The sequence below is a fragment of the Balearica regulorum genome, chromosome 4, assembly GCF_011004875.1.
Source record: "Balearica regulorum gibbericeps isolate bBalReg1 chromosome 4, bBalReg1.pri, whole genome shotgun sequence".
Classification (NCBI taxonomy): domain Eukaryota; kingdom Metazoa; phylum Chordata; class Aves; order Gruiformes; family Gruidae; genus Balearica; species Balearica regulorum.
The window spans coordinates 51,422,823-51,441,928 of record NC_046187.1 but is presented as its reverse complement, the minus strand read 5'-3'; the positions used below and the strand labels follow the sequence as shown (position 1 = coordinate 51,441,928).

Genomic DNA, 19,106 nt, shown 5'->3' with positions numbered 1-19,106 from the left:
CTCCCTCTCCACCCCCAAGAAAGTCCTTTATTTTGGCATGCTGTCAGTAGATTTTACAGTGACTTTGTTCCTTGGCTTACAAATGGTAAAGATGATTTATAACATCCACTTTTAATCCTTGTTAATGTTGAAGCCAGAGTTAACAGCGTTAGCTTTAGCAGCTTTAAAGCTTCAAATGTAATGAGAATTCACTGCTACCATAGCTGTAAAATGTGTTACAAACAGATGAAAATCACTTTAAAATGGTCTCAAGTTAAAGTAGTACAATGTTCTTAGTGTGTGGAAGGCCTTGATTGGTCTGTAAGTAGGAATATACTGATTTTCATTTTACTTCACAGTTCACCATTATACAGTAAAAGCCAATAAAAAGCCATGTTCTAACTTCTGCTACAAAGGACTGCAAATTTAAGCCTCAACAAGCTAGCAGCTGCTTTTTAATTAAAAAAAAAAGAAAGAAAGAAGCTTTTCACGTTGTTGCTTATGTCAAGATAGTGAAATTCCAAGACTATCTTTTATCTTTCCCGATATGCCTATTTGTGGGCCTGCTCCAGAACCTCCCTTACAAATACACAGCAGTTTTTCATGCAGAACGGTTTCAGTGTAACAATGAGCACCACTCAAACACATGCCCTTGAATACATGCTTAAATATTTGGTGGCTCGATCCAGCCTACAGAGTTTCAAGTTTTCAGTTACAAACATCCTCACTGAAGTAAATGTCTCCGGTGCCATAGTATCTTTTTAATACTGTAATACAAACTATCAACTTATTTTAAGCCATTTATCAGAAACAGCAAAGTCCTTCACATTGCTGCAACCAGCTTTATCAGAACATAAAGCACAAAGAATTCATGCCGCGTCTTTTTTTGGCATGTAAAAAATATTCTGGATTTTTATGTATACAGATATTTCAAAGATTAGAAATTATAACATGTTCCCAACAGCTGCCTTTTCTTTGTGGATCACTTGTCTCAAAAACACAGTTTGATACAGCGCCATGCTTGAATATTCTGATTTTTAAAATGTAAGATGAATTAAGGGCCAAATTCTGTAATTTGATTTATTGCACAGGACTAATTTGCATATAAAAGAATACGCCTAGCAGTATCTAAGACCAGTAATCATTACCTAAGCATCCTTATTAATTTGAAGGTGAGGTCTAAGGACTGTGTCTTCTAATGGCCAATCAAATTTCTGTTAGTCACTTAGGTCTGATTGGGACTGCCCATTAATATTTACCATACCTCTCTCTCGAATTTACTTATTTTTAAAGGAATACAGTTAAGAGACATTTCTTAGTTTTTAACTTTAAAAGAATGGGCTTAGTGAAATTTACTGATATAATTAATGCTAAATCTTAATTCTGGTTTTCAACCCAAAAAAGAAGGAAGAAAAATAGCTGCTATCCTATTACCTCTTGAGAGGTAATATATAAAAATAGCTGCTATCCTGTTACCTCTTCTACACCTCGGAGTAGGAAAAATGCAAAGAGGTTAGAGAGAAACATTAAAGAAGGAAATGGGAACATTAACATCTCAGCTATTTAATAGAATTTTATTGGGTGCTTGCAAAGGTATACCTAATTGAAGAGACTGTTTCACTTTACAGTGAAAGTAAACAAGTTTCACTTTACAGATGCAATAATGTTTATGCCTATAAGAAAGCATCCCTTAATTTTCTTTTTATTGCTAGAAGATCAGAATCAGAGGTAGTGCATATGTGCCTTTAGTGCATATTATCTTCCCGCAATTTTGTAGTTGGGAATTGCTTAAAGTTTCAGTCACAACGTTAGTATTACTGTCTACAGGTGTGTCCTCCACAGGGGATATTTGATATTAAAGAGCTTATGGAAATCAAATATACTTGTCACGTGCCCATCAGAAAGAAAAAAAAAAGAAAAAAAGAAAAAGAAAAAAGAAAAAAAAGTGTACCGAAAAATCATGAAATAAGGTTGCAATGAAAATTGAGATAGTAAGCTGCAAAGTGATGAAAATACATCAGTCATTTTATTTCCAACTAAGAAACTCCAGGTCCACCAGTGTAACTGTGTAAGCACAAATGAGGTAAGATTTTTTTCCGGCCTCTTCACAGAAAAACTGAGCAACCTAAAATGAGACTACTGTTTACATGGCTTTATTCCTTGGATTCTGCAGCTCTATCGCTCCCAATAAAAACATTTTTGATGGACACTGGCAAATATATATAAGTTTATGAATGCCACACCTGCAATCCAAAGAAAATTATTAGTATATGAGTCATGTAGGGATGCGGCATTTTACCCGTAAAAGCATACGAAGCTCAGCTGTAATAAACAGAAAATCTCGATGTAAACAATCTTCCACTGTTGGTCCAAAGCAACTTCAGAGCAACCTTTATATGTCTGTGACCTCAAAATTACAAAGAACTGATCGTTTTATCCGTTCAGTGCACGTGTACTTAGAGAAGCCCACCTCCCCGGCCTCTCAGGAATGCGCTTATTTAGCCGACTTTTTGCAAAAGGGAAGTGAAGCATAGCATATAGGCGTTCGTACTACCGAAGCCTAGCACGTACTACAGACCGCGCACGTGCGTGCCTGGCTGCGCACGTGCTCCCCCAGGGACGACACACCTTTCCGGCCCCACCGAAAAAATCATTAGCCTGTGCCGGTGCGGAACGTTATTACTTTGAATACCAAACGGAAGCAGAGCTCAAACTTCATTTTGCAGCTGCGCATCCACGTGAACCACAGTGAATCTAGCCCGTTTTGCATCGCCGTAGACGTGTCAGGTAGAAGACTAGTTTTATTGTATCACGGTGATGAATCTCGACAACTGCGTCTAGCAGGAGCCTAAAAATGCTTAAGAACCGGCCCGTTTCGGTAGCCTCGATCTGTGTGAATCCCGCTTTAACGTAAGCGTCTCGAGTAACGCTCCGAAGGACGGCCAGGGCAGGCGGTCAGCGCCCCTGTGACACCGCCGCGCCGTGGCCGGGTGCCCGGGACGGGGCGACCCGGGGCGGGCTCCCCGCGCGGAGGCCCCCGGGCAGCGCGGGACGTGCGCACGCCCGGGCAGGCGGCGCGGCCTCCGGGTGGCGGCCGACAGCAGGGGCGGGGGCGACTCAAGCGACATTGCAGCTGAGGTCCAAAACAACGTCCGAGAGCTGCTCCTTCGCGGGGCCGGGCCGGGCCGGCAGGGCGGGAGGCGGCGAGGCGTTCCTTCCGCTTCGCCACCGGGATGCTGCCGGGTCTCCCCGCCGCCGCGGAGAGGGAGGAAGGGACGGGACGCTCCGGAGCGGGCAGGCCCCCGGCCGCGCCGCTCCCCGCCCGGCCCGCTCCTTCTCACGGCGCCCCGGGGCCCTCCCGGCTGCACGTGTTGGCGCGGGGCCCCGATCACCTCCGGGGCAGCCGCCGCGGCCCGGGCCCGGCCCGCCACGGAGACGCCGTTTATCGGACGGTGGCCCCATCCAGCCCGATCCCGACCTTCGTGCCCCCTCTCCCGCCCCCTTACCTGTGCTGCAGCCCCACCAGCCCCAGCGTGATCACATGGGGCACGTCCAGCTCCGTGGGCCACACGCCGGAGGCGATGCAGCCGAACACGCCGCACTCCTCCCGGATGCCCAGCTCCTCCAGCTCCATGGCGCGGGCGGCACGTGGAGGCGGGCGGCGCGGCCCCAGCGGGCGGCCCCGGCCCGGCTCCCGCGCGCTCCTGTCGGCGCCGCGCGCAGCCAACAGCGCCGCGCCGCGCGGGGCCGCCGGTAGCCTGCCGGAGCGGCCTCCCTCATTTACATACAGAGGGGGAGCGCCCCCGGGGGGGCCCCCCCGGCCCCCACATGGCCGCCTCGCCTGTCCCTTCCCCGCCCCCTCCTCCGCTTCCAGCCAGGCCCGCGACCCCGGACCCGCTGCCCCCCGCGGGGCGCAACAGGCCGGGAGGGGTGTTTGCCAGGGGGGTGGGGGACGCGGGGAGTCGGGGGCCGGGCGCGGCGCCGGCATTGGCCGGGAAGTGGGCCGGGGCCGTGTTTGCACGGGGCGGGGGGGAGAGGGGGGACGGCCGGGGTTCGCCTGGGGGGGTCTTTACGGAGCTCAGAAGTGCCCGCACCGTCCCCGCCGCGTTGGGCGGTGATTGGCGGGCGGCGCCGCTGCCCTCTGTCCCGCCTAGCCCGCCCCTTCCGCCGGCCCCTTCTTACGCCGGCGGCGGGACTCGGCAGCGCGTGCTGAGCTTCTCTTCTGTGCCTTAGGTGCCTGCTCCCGCTTCCGCCGCCATAGCCATGGCCCCCGCAGCATCAGGTAACTGCCGGATCCGCGCCCCCCCATCCCTTCGGCAGGGCAACCTGGGGGGGGCCGCGGCCGTTGGGCGCCATGGGGGGCCGGTAACGGTCGAGGGGGGAGGTGTGGGCTGTGTTTGGATCGAGGGGTGCCGCTCCCGAGGGGCCAGTGCCCGCTCAGCCGGGCTCGGGGTGTGGGTGCTTGGAAGTGAACTTTTTCCCTGCGAAGTTTTAACTTTATTTATTTATTTATTTAATGGACGGGCGCGTCCCAGCCTGAGGGGGGTCAGGGCTGCCCCCCCCCCCCGTCTCGCAGGAGGGGCAGGCGAACGCTTCGAGCCGAAGCTTCACGCCTCACCCGCTCCGGGCGGAGGTTGCCGCGGGCGGTTGCCGCTGCCGACCCGCGCCGTTCGGTTTTGTGAGCGTCAGGTTTGTCTCCAAGTTTAAAAACAATCGGTTAAAACGACGCGGCTTCTGCCGGCACCGCCTCAGGCGGCACCTCCCGACCCCCCCGGCGGGGAGTGAAATCCCGTGGGGGTGGGTGAGCGCGGCCGAGGGAGCGCTCGGCTGCCTCCAGCGAGGAGCTGCCCGCCTTCCACGAGCGCATCCCCGAGTCGCGTGGGCAGGGCTTTGAGCGATCGCTTTCGCTCTCACTGCTCGGAGGGAAACCTGACTAAATAGCCCTGTAGGTGGGAACTGAGCGCGCTCTTCCTGGTCACTGGCTGCAACGTGGGGTCCTGCTGGCTCTCGTGTTGCACGTAGGCGAACTTGGTGGGCTTACGTACAGAAGTAAAGAATTTCTTTAAATCTAAAACTGGTTTGTTGTTTTTTTTCTTTCTCTAGACCTGAAACTTGGTAAAAAAGTTAATGAAGGTAAAACAAAAGAAGTATACGAGCTGCCGGATATCCCAGGATGTGTTCTCATGCAATCAAAAGACCAAATAACAGCAGGAAACGCAGCCAGGAAGGACCGAATGGAAGGCAAGGCTGCCATTTCCAATACCACAACTAGCTGTGTGTTCCAGTTGCTTCAAGAAGCTGGTAAGTATTTAAAAGGTAGAATACATGCCTGTGTGTTACAGATACTGTTACAAAACAGTATTGTTTCTATGTATTTCTTTACCCTGCCTTGAGGCCCTGATGGGGTTTTTTTGAGTATCTTTTCTATCAGTTTTTTAGTTACACCTTTCCTCTGGTACTACAAAGCTGGGTGGGCAACTTGCTCATTTGGAACATGAGACTATCTGAAGTAATCTAATCACAGATAACACTGCAATAGTTCTTCCTGCTTGTTTGGACACACCTCTAATCCTCGCCTCTACTTTTGTCAGTTCTTCCCTACCCTATGCCCCCTTGCCTGTAATACTGGACTGGATGCATCTTGCCTGTCTTACTACATCTGCCTGCACAGAAGTCACTGCTAGCTAGTGGCACTACCAGGCTATGTCTAAGCTGTGTGAAATTTGTGGATGAATGTTAAAAGATAAAATTGGAGTGCTCTTTCATATGTGGTGGTTTTTTTTTTCCCCCTCTCAGTTGTGTGTACTATATCATTGTAAAGTTTCTGTATGCTTTGTATTTAAACACTTGTGAGGACTCGATCACAAATGCATATATCAGTCTGTATTGAATGTATTGACAACGTTTACTTTGAGACTAAAAATTTGAGTTGCTCATGTAAATTTTGCACCACACTTCCAAAAATTAAGCCAGTATCTGCTTTGAGAAAGCATATTGAAGTGTCCTTTGAGAAGTTTGCAACTTGCAAAGAGGAATTTGAGCTGGTGGGTTTCTAACCTGGGTCTGCTAACAGTGTATAGTACAGGCACCAGTAAACTTGGTTGTGACTCTTCATGCGAGTGCTTCAAAGGGGACCGAGCACGCAGCTATGAAGACTTCTTCGAGTCGCAGCTGAGTACCAGTTACTCTACGCTTTATAGTAGATAATACAATTTTTAATAATAAATCTTGGTGAAACAGTAAAATCTTCAAAAAGTAAGTGTCTTCAAAAGTAAATGTTTCATATGTGGGGAAGAGAAAGATGGTTTCTGTAGAGCTGTATCTGCCTATATTTCTGTGCAAGTAGTTCTTAAAATATGGACTGACACGATAAAGATACTTTGCAAATGGATCAGTGGGAAAAGAAGAAAGTGTGATAGTCATTCAGTGTAATAATCCTCAGTCACTGCCTTTCTTGGGAGGCCTATTGTATGCACAATAGCCTGCAAGGTCTTCCTGATTATATTTGCAGTTGATTTTAAAACTACCAGTTTTCATTTAGGAACAATTAATTACATGTTCTGCCAAATTCTTAAATGGGCAATAGTTAAGCTAACAATCAAAATACTAAATATCATACAGGTATGAATTTTAAATGTGAAGAAGCCATGCTGTAGACATCTCAAAGATCCTTAAATGGCTTGTACTCAGTAACTTCAGATGCTCTGGAAAAATATGCAGAATTAACTGCAGCTGCATTTTAAAGCAACAAAAGAACTTTCAGGGCTCTTCTCCAGATTCGTTATTTAACTGGCATAAATTGTAGATAACATGAATGCCTTATTGTAGAAGTTGTTTATTTGCTTTGCGCAACTCTTCTTAACCTCATCTTTCAAAGGTGATGATTTACGAAGTTCTGTTAAAGTTTCTCTCTCTTGTATAACAGAGGTAATGTCAGCCCTTCTAAAGCACTCATCTGCACAGATAAAAAAATGTAGTAGTAAACCATGCAGGGGGCTTAATGCCTGGATAGAAGTGACTTAATATGCAGTCGATTGTTTAAGTCATTCCGCTCTTGAGGGCGATGCAATAAAATCTGAAGAGCCAATGTTAATACTATATTTTAAGGCTTTAATTCTTCCTCTACGGCTCTGGAAGTCGAATGGTATAGAGCTACTTATTGGTTTGACTGGATGCAGTTTGGCAGTTGTCTTGCCCTGAGGGGAGAAAGGTGGGACTTTCCTCAAGAGGAAAATGAAAAAAGAGCTATTTTACACTTGCAGTGGCTGTCCCTGTTTAATATGAGGTCATGTTAGAATTATGTAAGAAGGTTGACCTGCTGCAGCAGGTGTGTGTATGTGCATGTGCTTCTGAGTCTTAATGTCTCTTGCCCAACAAATCACTATGCTATAGTGCCCTAAATAAATGCTAGTTTGTAATGGAGGGGAGGACTAAGTCATTCTCTTCCCAGCCCCTTTCTCCTTTATTAAACAAATTAGCAAACACTACCATGCTTCTATATTTTGCTGCCTTTACCTAACTCTGAAAGCCTCCTATTACTGTTCCACGTATGATGGATCTTCCACCAGGGAGCATGGTTGGGTACTTGGTTGCTGCTAATTTTTTTGCTTAAAACCAAACAATTGTGAGGGATGGATTTTTAAAAAGGTCTGTGAACAAAATTATTTGCAAGAATAGGATTTCTGACCAGAGCATAAGGTTCTGAGCTACAAGCAAGCATTGTATGATAAACTTAGCAAGGGTAATGACTTGTGGAAGATAACGGCAGTGATGGCCTTTTGCAAGGCAAAAGGGGGCTTAAAATCCCTTGAAGAAATTCAATGTGTCCCTTAAGTCCAGAGAAGAACAGGATTCAGTTGTACTTAAAGATGATTGTGACTCGTTTCAACTGTGGAGTGTGCCTAGTAATAGAACTAAGCTGCCATCTTTATATTTAGGAATCAAAACAGCTTTTGTCAGGAAACAGAGTGACACAGCATTCATAGCAGCTCACTGTGAAATGATCCCAATTGAATGGGTGTGCAGAAGAATTGCTACTGGCTCCTTCCTCAAAAGAAACCCTGGTGTCAAAGAAGGATATAAGTTTTACCCACCCAAAATTGAGATGTTTTACAAGGTAAGTTTCCTTTACTGTGATGTTAATTGAACTTAATACAGAGTTCTAGCTCTGTTTAGCTCCTTTAAAAATGCTGACAAATAAAGCAAGTAGCACTAGTGGCTGACCAGTCCTCTTAGTATTGGTACTTTTGCTATCCTAATGTTTTCTGGCATTCTTGTCCAACAGATGTTTTGTCTAAAGTGCATATAATGTAATACTGGCTTACAGGGCCATCAAAGAGTAACAAGCCAAACTGTACATACAGTAGGAAAATGGTTTTTCTTATAAGGACTTTTTTAGGCATAAGTCTAATGCATCAGTTTAAGCAGATGTGTTGATATATTTGAAGAAATTAAAATAAAAAGTACTTGCACACTGAGGTTAAGTAGCTAGCTAGTCAGTTAGGTTTCTGAACTTCTTTGGGAATGCATGCTGAAAGAAGTGTCTTGTGAACCGACCTAAAGTGGGTTTTGTACCCTGTGACTCTTGGTGCACTGTCCAAACTTCAAGTGCTTCTAAAGATGTTCAGGTGTTACAGCAAGTGTTTTCAATGTTGCTGTCACTTTTTTTATGCTAATCACAAAATACTAGTTTGAAGCCTGTATTTGTTTTTGAAAAACAAAGAAAACCTAGTATTATCTGCTAATGGTTATTTTCCTCTTCTAGCAAGCTTAACCAGAACATATACATGATGTAATTTTTCCTAACAGGATGATGCTAATAATGATCCACAATGGTCTGAGGAGCAGCTCATTGAAGCAAAATTCTGTTTTGCTGGACTTACTATTGGCCAGACTGAAGTAGATATTATGGCTCGTTCCACTCAAGCTATTTTTGAGATCCTGGAAAAATCATGGCAGCCCCAAAACTGCACTCTAGTAGACCTGAAGGTATAAGAATGTGCTTTCTCATGATCCTGGTTCTCACAGGAAATATATCACTGTATGGTTCCTAAAATAGGATTCTTACTGTCTTTTTAGATTGAATTTGGTGTTAATATTCTGACAAAAGAAATTGTTCTTGCTGATGTTATTGATAATGATTCATGGAGACTCTGGCCGTCAGGAGACAGAAGCCAGCAGAAGGACAAACAGGTAGGTTTTAATCTTTACCTTCTAAGTCAGCTGGGAAGGAGAATGAAAAAAGTAAACCCTATGGTTAAACATCTGGTTTCAGAGTGGCTTTTTCTAGATAGTCTTATCTTATTACAGAGTAGTCCATAGGATACCTAATGCCCAATCCTGTTCTCATTAAATAGTTAACTATCTGGTTATTGGTAGAAAAAAAAAATCCTGTGTATCTTCAATAGGAATGCCCAACAGCACTGTTGACTGAAGCTATTGCGATGAAACGTGGAGCTTCCAGGGGTAATAAGATTTTTCTGACTTGGTGTGCAGATAATAACATAGTTGGACAATAAATCAGTAGGGAGAATAGAAGCTTCGCATCACAGGTCTACGTCCAAGTTTCTCTGTTTATTCAGAATGGTAGCCTCTACCAGTAGAGATCTGGCCATACATAAGATGGATCTGCAGAGAGGATGATTTTCTTCATTATTTTGGTTAAGCTTGAATTGAAGCTTAACTTGTCTCTAAGTGTTACTAACAGACTATGTCCACATGAGGCCTGCAAACATAAGATTGAAATAAAACTTGTCCTATATTTTAACTTGTAGCAATTACAGTTGTCAACTACTTATCTGGTAGTTCAGAGATATTTATGAAAGAACCGGTTTGGGAATGCGGCTGTCACGGAGCTTCTGTGACAGTCGTCGAGACTAGGAACACAGACCCTATGACACATAGGGGAAGATTTCAAAGTGTGTGTGTGGGAGGAGGGGTATTACTTTTAAATTAGGAAACAGAATTGCTCTATTGTTTACTTTAACTGAATTCTGTAGTAGCATGCTTGAGTGAATTGCTCTAACAGTGCTTTGTCTCATCTCCCTAAAATAAGGTACATAATAACATCATGCAGAACCTAGGTTGGCTAGTGCAGTGCTACTGCAGGCAATCATGTCATTACCAATCCAATTTTTAAAAAAGCTGTATGCCTTTCCTTAAATTTACCCTTTGGCAAGCTTCCAAAACCTTGATACTCTCGTGGCTGGATGCCTTTCATGTTGCACATGGCCATGAATTGTAGTGTAGAAGGTTGTTTACACCTACTGAGATGGTTCTTCATTAAATAGCTCTTCCTTGCTTCCATATCCACTTTCTCCTGTATCTGTACTAATCTCCTATTCTCTTTCCTGTGGAATGGCTAGAAACTGCATAAATATTTCAGTTGGGGTGTTCTTATCAATTGTAGTAGCAAAATAAATGCTTTGAAGCTAACATGTTTTGGGTAAAAGGTATTTATTTTTCTTCCTCTTTTCAGTCCTACCGGGACCTGAAAGAAGTGACTCCCGAAGCACTGCAGATGGTTAAGAGAAACTTTGAATGGGTTGCAGAAAGAGTGGAGGTACCTGTTTTTTATGAACACATATCTAGACTTTGATAACTGCATGTCTTCAATCCTGTTGACTGCTTTACTTTCTCTCACTCCACTTCACTCTCCCTAGTTGCTTCTGAAAACAAAGAGCCAAGGTAGAGTTGTGGTGTTGATGGGATCTCCTTCTGACCTCAGTCACTGTGAAAAAATAAAAAAGGCATGTGCAACCTTTGGAATTCCTTGTGAGTTAAGAGTGACCTCTGCTCACAAAGGGCCAGATGAAACCCTGAGGATCAAAGCAGAATATGAAGGTAAATGTCAAAGAAGTACTGATTTGGATTGAAAAGCATCATGTTCAAGAATGACTTGGCAACTTAAGGATTTGTGTGGGGTTTTTCCATTTTTTTTGTTGAACAGAACATCAAGCTGTTAGAATGCTGTTCTACGCTTGCTAATTACATAATGACAGGGTATAGACTGCACTAAGCTATTAGAGTAATGTATTGTCCTACTGCCCAGCCTCAACTTCCGTTAGTCTAACCTCTGCTTTATCCCACAACCAGAATTACTTTGCCCAAGCCTTGATCATGTTAATACACTTACTGTAGCATCTTGCTGGGGATGCTGGCACTTCTGAAACAAGAAGGAGTGATAGTTTCTCTAGCTGACTCTGAATATTCTTATGTGTTACTTACAAGGCAGGTGTTGCTCCCATTGTGTTTTCCTGCCTGTTTCACGAAAATATTCTTGCTTGTTATTTTAGATGCCATGAGAAAAAGATACTTAATTTAAATTTTCTTTATCAAGAAAACTTGACATCTCTTCAAAAGTGTTTATAGCCTAGCAGAGGAGAGAGAGAACCACTTATTTTTGTGGGAGCATACTTTCTACAGGGGAAAAGATTTGAGGAGAGGACTGCTTAAAGATGCCAGAGGTTTAATGGCTATGTTCTCTACAAAGCTAAGCAGCACCTATTCCTCTGATGCTGAGACTTCCCCTCAGAGGCAGAGTAAGACATGCTAACTTCAGTTGTGCCAAACAGCAGGGATTTAGAAGGCTGCAAGATTTAGAAGTTATATCTATGAAGGTGGAAGTTAAACATAAAATTCTAGTGCTATGTAATAGAACTGACAAAATAGTTGCAAACAGAATTGTGGACTTGGAGAAAGTTCCCAGAAAAGCAAGTGGTAGAGAACAAGGTGGACTGCTTATTTCTGAATGTCTTCTTCCCCCAGGAGATGGAATCCCAACAGTGTTTGTTGCAGTAGCTGGCAGAAGCAATGGTTTGGGGCCAGTAATGTCTGGTAACACTGCTTACCCAGTTGTCAACTGTCCCCCACTCTCAGCTGACTGGGGCACTCAGGATGTGTGGTCCTCTCTCAGACTACCCAGTGGTAAGATGATTTTCAAACTACACTCTTGTACTGACCTAGCTCGCTTTTCTTGTTGTTGTTCTAGTGTACATACGTATACAAAAACACATGGCAAAACACTGGAAAAGCAGCTGGATCAGTACTGGAGAAAGTCTTAAAAATATCTTGCATACAGTCCTTGATTTTTTTTTTTAATGGTAAAAAGCCCAATAAACAGCAAAGATTACATCAGAATAAATATCTTTCAAAGTATATAAACCTTGGCTTATCTTTGCTAAACACTCCAGTTTGGAATTGGTATTAATGAGGATTTAAATACTTGAATTCTGTTCACAGTTAGAGTTGCATTTTAGATGTGAATGAAGATAAAAAAATATTTCTCCGCAATCAATGTAGTTAAGAGCTTAACTCTCTTATTTCAGGGCATTGCTACCTGTATGATATTTTTACTTTTGTTGGTGACTTGAATGGAAGCTTGGCAGCTAGGAGGCCCAGAAGTCTGTTATCTCTGCATAAGGAGAGTCATTTGGTACACTGGCTTTTGGTTTAAAATGCCATAAAGCAGTGATGTTTGAAGTAGTGGAACACATGCCACTTCAGTAGCTTTAAAACTAGATCATGTGGTTCCTGGAGACCAAAACAAACATTGTCGTAAATTGTTCTGCAGAGGCAGTGTTTTGTATAACTATAAACTATGATTTAGTAAGTGGTAATCTCTCCTCTGCAGGTCTTGGCTGTCCTACTACTCTGTCACCTGAAGGAGCTGCCCAGTTTGCTGCCCAGATATTTGGGTTAAACAACCATTTGGTGTGGGCCAAACTGCGATCAAACATGTTAAACACCTGGATCTCCTTGAAGCAGGCTGACAAAAAGCTTCGAGAGTGTACCTTGTAAGTCATACTAACAAGTAACTTCTATTAGTTATGCAAAGATAATGGTGTGCTTATTCAGTCATATTAGAAGTTACATTTGAATGAGCTCAAAGTCCTGCATTCTTTGTTACAGAAGAAAGCATTGTTAGAGCAGCAGATGAAGTCTGTTGTGTCCTCATCCTTCCCTTGTGTATTTTTTTAATATAAACAACTTGGTAAAACATGGGGAAGTAGTATTTTAGGTATCTCTTTCTGTTGCTCCAAAATGGTGCTGTCCTGCTTTTTATTGTAAACTGTTAACTACAGACTATGTCAAGAGAATGGTTTGGTGCGATCTAAATAGAATTCAATTAGTCTTTATTTCTGTAACAGTAACATTCTGCCATAGTAATAATGTATGTCTTGAATCTTACTAACTCAACGGGACTGCTAACTAAAGCCAGTGCTGGTGCTGTTCTGCTTGCAAAGATGGTATGCTTTCTTTAGCAATAAAATGGCAACATATGCTGTATTAATAGGAAAAGGGGCTGGAAAAATGTTTTAAGAGCCTGAAATAAATACTTGCCTTATTTAAAAAATGTATATACATACATGTAGGTTGTTTTTTTTAGCGCGTGTGTGTGTGTATACATACCCCACTGATATCTTCTGGAATGATGTGATAAAGCTGACACCAATTCTCTTGTTTGTAACAAGCTATAAATACAGATGGTTTAAGTGAACTGTAACTAGGCTTGTTGTGTTTGCTGGAACTTCTGCTTAGTCCAGTTTTTGCCTTTTTAAATACTAGGCAGATCTCTCCTTCAGTAGTTCTAAAGGGCCTATGTAATGTTGTCAAATTGTCTTCATACACTTCAGCAGCTAATATATGTATCTGTATTTTCTCACCCTGTTTCTATGGAAATTTTACTGAACTGAGGGGGAATAAATCGTAAAGCAACAACCTACTGGGGGGAAATCTGAGCATGATTGTCTTGTCTTTGCACACACCAATCTTCTGAGTAGGTACGATTCTAACAGATATGCAGTTACTCAATGTATGTAACACTTATGCTTTTACAATTACAAATAAACTATTGAATTCAAAACTTCTTCATGGACATTTACTGAATAAGTACACTCAAAAACTAGCCATCAGCTGTGGTACATAACTTCAGGACTGTAAGTTACATAATAATCCTGTAAAAAGCTTATGTACCAAAACCTGCATAGAATGGTATTTGGTTGACAGTCTTTTCGAAGGTACTCTTACTACTAAAGTGTCTCACTGTTACAGGAGGAAGCTGTATAGAAGAGCTCTAAACAGTGTTCTCAGCAGTCTTGTCTTCTGGAGTTAAGTGCAGGGGTCTTATAATTGGTCAAAGCCTACTCTAAAGCAAAATAACTAGAATGCTTAGTCTTGAGGGTTGTTGCTTTTCTAATGAATTTCTAAATGAAACCTCAATAATAGTGAGGGCTAGTGATGACAAAGAGGTTGAAATGCTTTGGTGGCATACCATCTCTGTGGAAGCACTGACATTAAGTTCTTCATGTTTAAGACAGTGTTTTGTAGCAAGCAAGCTATTTACCCAGGCTGTACTTAAGCTTGCATAGCTGAAAGCATACTGTCAGCTAGCTCTGAACAGGATAGTGGTATTTATTAACTTCAACTAGCAGAGCAATTAATGGGTGAAAAAGTGCATGTTCCCTGTTTGGTTGGGTGAGTGAATTGGATCATCTTAGCTTGTAATCAGACAAGAACCAGAGCCAACGCTTATAAATGCCAGTGCAGCACTTCTTTCTCCTGGTGGCAGCAGCCTGCTAGCTCAGCTGTGTAATAATACATAACCTGAGGGTGCAGTTACACAAGAGGTGAAGATGTCATTTCCTATTCTTCCCCTGCCTACCCAACGCCACGCTGAGTGTTAGCTCGGAGGGTAATCAACCTGATGAACCTGTTAGTCACCTGACTACCCTAGCACCATGGTGAGCCAGACAACTGCAGCCAGCCATTTGTCTCTGTCTTTCCACCCATGTTGCTGCATTGTGTTGCTGTCTCTGTACAGTCTCCCCCCATGCAATAAAAATTGCTAACAGACAATGGTTTGAGTGCTACTCCTGGAATATCCTGTACTGTCTCAAGTTACTTTTCTCAAATTACTTGCACCCTGATTATACTAACTTCAGTTGTAAATTTGTGCCAATTTATGTTGGGCACGAGCATGCTGAGTGCTTTAGTTGCCATAGAGATGGTCATTCTTCAGCTTTTGGATAGGCTGGGGTGTGTTTGTGCAGTTGCCCTGCAAAGGACCAAGACGCAGCAGCTAGCATTAATACTATGTTGCTGTGATCAGCGGAGGAAGCCTGTGACGTCTGTTGTAACTGCAAGGACTTTATGCAGTTGTCCTAAAGGCTGCAGTGCCTGCCTTTGTGGCTGTTTAGTTGTTTAGCTGGAAGTTCTTCACAAAGCTTTTGCTGCCAAATGAAAATACCTCCCCTTGGTTCAGCATTCCAACAACTGCTACATTGATCCAATAACCTGAGAATTTCTTCAACCAGAAATTGCTTCTGTAGCATTTGCTTATTTTGTCCAATTTTAAAAACAAATTCTTAAATAAAAAGTGCTTTTATCTTTACAAAAAGTATTTCATAGAGGGGTTACTGAAATTTATTTGCATTTTTTTAAATTGAGTTGGAATATTTGTAACAAAAATCTAATTTTTAAGAACCTAGGACCCTGGATTAGATCATGTCCTAATTAGCAGTTACCTGCTTAACAGTATCTGTTCTTTAAAGATATCTGCCAGGAGCTGTTTAGATGTAGTAGAAGGAAGTGCTGAGGGCAGGACTTGTTTTACATCCTACACTGCTTCAGGTACAGGTGAGTGCCACCTGGTGTTCAGCCTCTATAACATCATTTCATTTCCAAAAAAACCCATTCTTTCAAAATGAGGGGAAAACCAGTCAGTCACAGGTCCCACTGAGTTGTCCTCCATGCACAGTTCAAAGGTTGAAGCAGCTATACAGGACCCTGAAGGCATGGGTTTAATATCCCCTGCCCAAGGGGACTTGTAAAAATGGATTGGAGGCCTCAGAGGATGTGATCTAGACTTCTTGGGGATGGCATTAAGGCACTCCTCGGTTTTGAAGCCTTTTGTTTTGAAAGCTATTAAAGTAATTCACGCTCAAAAATCATGACTGTTCCCCCACTAGAGTGGGCATTTGAACCTTTTCTCACAGCCCCAAAGTTCTTTAGCAATGCAACGTAATTGTGAAATAGTGTCAGAAATCTGGAGCCACGTTTTAAAATCAAATCAGAGGTGCCTGCTGCACTGCATGTGGATCACATTGCAGTAGGCATGTCATGCATTTCCACAGCATGCTTCCCTCTTCCAAACTTCCAAAAGCTTACGCATGAGAACGCTCAGTTTCTGGGCTCAGACAAAAATAAGGTGTAAAGGTTGTTTGAACAATCAAGACTTGTTTCAAGATATGTACAAGAGGAGAACCTTAAAGTTTCAAAGAAGGTTGATTTAAAAAAAAAAAAACCACCAAACACCAACCCTGAATTTCCCACAGAGCTTAAGTACCTCTAAAGCTGGGTTGCAGTCCCAGTTCCCAAATTCCTGTTCCATGTCAGATCTAAGGGTTTGCATCCACAACTCCTCAGAGCTGCTGTGCAATGGCTACTTGAGCAAGAGGGACCCTAAAGCCACTTAAGCATCTGCTGTTGTGCTTTTGCAGAAGCATTTTAGATCCTGACAGGGCAGAACAGTCTCTTACTCACTGAAGCCTCATCAGGATACACAAAGTCAGTGTTCCAGCCAGGATCTCCAAGCATGCCTGTTCACTCAAAACAATCTGCACTCTACAGGCTACAAGTCACCCAGGTTCTAAGCAATTTAATCCTCGCTCTACTGGGGGGAAGGGATAAAAACTTTTCCCTTAGTTCTTAGAGAATGCTTTAACCACCACAGGCCTGCAGATTGCTGCAGGAAGGGAAGATCTTAATTTCACCCTTCCCCTGTTTCAATGTTTCCTTAAGTAAGTGCAAGAGGGGTTGGACCCCAGCAATGCTGCGGCTGCCTCTTCAGCTCTGGGTTTCTGCCACAGGAGTCTTGTAGCAGGCCTTTGGCAGATCCTTAAGCAACTAGCTGTCCTCAGTACAGAAACGATGATGACTCTGAAATATCAGTTCAGCCAGACTGGGAGCTTTCCGAAGGAGTGACTGTGCCCTGAGTGTAAACAAGATCTTCGACTTGGAGAAGACAGATTTGTTTTTCCCCCAGAAGGCAAAATTCAAAACTTCTGGAAGAAGGAATGAAGATGTATTTGCATGGAACTTGGTAAAAGAATTAACTCTAACAGCTTTTGTCTCTCTCTACCCTCCTGATGACAGATGTCATCACCAGTAGGAGGATGTCTTGACAGAAATATCATACAGCAAACAAGTCACCCAAAGCTCAACAAATGCTACAAATGCTTGAGAATATCAAGCATCAAGTTCAACTCTTTTCAAGGACAGAGCTTTCCAGAGAGAAGACTGTCTTAGGGAAACTCGGCGCTTCTGCCATACCGGGATTTCATCCAGCAATGGGCTGAAACGTGAGGTAAACAGAGCCGTTAAACCAGCACGGGAAGAGGATGGGCTGTGGCTGCCACCACAAGTAGCCTGCAGTCAGAGCCAAGTAAGGTCTGACGCAAAAGGAGGGAAAAAGGAAAGGAAAAACAAGGAACAAAAGAAACCCCCAGACAACCACCACCACCTTGGAGCAGCACTGGGGAGAAGCTAGCCCACTTTGCCAAGCATCTTGTACAGCTCTTTATGCTGAGAAAAACATTCCTAGCTGCAAGACCAGAAAGCTCTTGAATGCAAGGAACCAATACTCACACAAATAGATGATATAATTAAGTAGTTTAAGATGCCAGGCTCCAGAGAATTTCTGTTGGGATTGGAAAGTGACTGTATTTGTCCTATGACAACACAGCTCCCTGTCCTCAGTTTTCCATTACATTATTTCCCTTTTCTAACACACATAAACATCTAGTAAACTGGCCAGCTTCCTAGCTAGTACAGGTTCATAATCTGTCTGCTTTAAAAAGGTATTTCCAGTATAGGACATTCTTCCAAACAAACCAAATCCTCTCAACTAGAAGTATAAAGACTCTTTACCACCTTTTCTCTCTGCCATTCACACCTTTTTGTCCTAGAGAGCCTGCTACATCCTCATAGGCACTCCTGACTGCATTTAAACTACATCACTTGTGCTATCACTAGTGCAATTATGGGTTTAAATCCACGGTGAAATCCTGCTATTGGCCTTTGCTTGTAAAAGCAGTCGCAGTCATGAGCATCCAGGAAAATATAACTTCACTGGAATCGAGGCTCAAAACTCAGTGGACTCTTTATTTTGCTTTGTTTTGGTAAACAAATAGAATAACTTTAGAATAAGTTACATCCTAGCATTAAACATTTTACAGCTTTTTTTTAAATTGTAGAAAAGCCCATAAATGAGAGAATAATGGACAGATTTCAGTGTGCTACTGAGTGGCATGGATACAATAATCCTTAAAGAGGTATCTCACATCTACTCACTAACTGGAACAACCTTCTTCCCATTAGAAATCCATTTGCAGACAGCCAGGTTTCTGCAGTCAGTTCTGAAAGAGCAACATCTCAAACTTGGTCAGGTGCAGGCCAGGCAGTTGTGGTTTGTCTACTCCTCCTGGAAACCTGCTCAAAGCCAAAATTTCATCCATTCTTTCTGGGAACTATCAAAGGCATGGGTTAGATGACTTGGAAACCCAAAAAGATGAGCACACTCTCCTTCCAAGTCTTGTAAAGCCTCTAACAATGTTTGAATCTGGCTTAATCTTTCATGGGGTTCAGAGCAAACTTTTCTCCCTACTCACGTTCTAGCATCACTTCAAGTTTCATAGCCACCCCCACCAGCATATCTTGCAGCCATCTTTGCACATTGTCCTTAAAGATACTTTCTCACCCAGGGCACCAAGTTGTTACAAGAAATAACATTTGGTAAGAGTAATTTAGGGTAAAGAGACTAGAGGTGAGCATTAACCATGAATTAAGAATTTCAGTGAGAACTCTGGCCGCAATTTAGCAAAACTGAGAAGCAGTCCTTGCCAGAAAGATTTGAAAAACACACATCAGTTCTGGACAGATGCTTCTCAGTGCAGTGACTCCAGTCCCTTGTAGTGAAGTCTGACCTTTCTCATATTAACATACATGCACACCCCATGTATTGCATAGCTGTTTACAGATCACCAATCTTATGGGACACATCTAGTTTTCTTTATATAAAGAACACGTCTGCATCAACTTGTCCATCATGTGACTGATCAGGGAAGACC

General features: G+C 43.2%; 2 protein-coding genes across 2 annotated transcripts in view; one reads left to right on the top strand and one right to left on the bottom strand.

Annotated features, from left to right (window-relative positions):
• The window catches only part of PPAT (phosphoribosyl pyrophosphate amidotransferase), a 48,077-nt gene extending 44,314 nt beyond the window's left edge, over positions 1–3,763 (bottom strand). The window contains exon 1 of the mRNA XM_075752123.1: positions 3,486–3,763. Within this exon, the coding sequence (XP_075608238.1) occupies positions 3,486–3,613 (128 nt within the window). The 5' untranslated portion in view covers positions 3,614–3,763. The remainder of the gene's footprint in view (positions 1–3,485) is intronic.
• A 247-nt stretch (positions 3,764–4,010) lies between these two features.
• LOC104641570 (phosphoribosylaminoimidazole carboxylase and phosphoribosylaminoimidazolesuccinocarboxamide synthase) lies at positions 4,011–13,843 on the top strand. The gene is made up of 9 exons (XM_075752124.1): positions 4,011–4,261; positions 5,083–5,280; positions 7,917–8,095; positions 8,788–8,967; positions 9,058–9,171; positions 10,457–10,540; positions 10,641–10,821; positions 11,746–11,904; positions 12,611–13,843. Exons 1-9 carry the CDS (start codon positions 4,243–4,245, stop codon positions 12,775–12,777), a joined length of 1,281 nt encoding a protein of 426 aa, XP_075608239.1. The 5' UTR covers positions 4,011–4,242; the 3' UTR covers positions 12,778–13,843.
• The last annotated feature ends 5,263 nt before the right edge of the window (positions 13,844–19,106 follow it).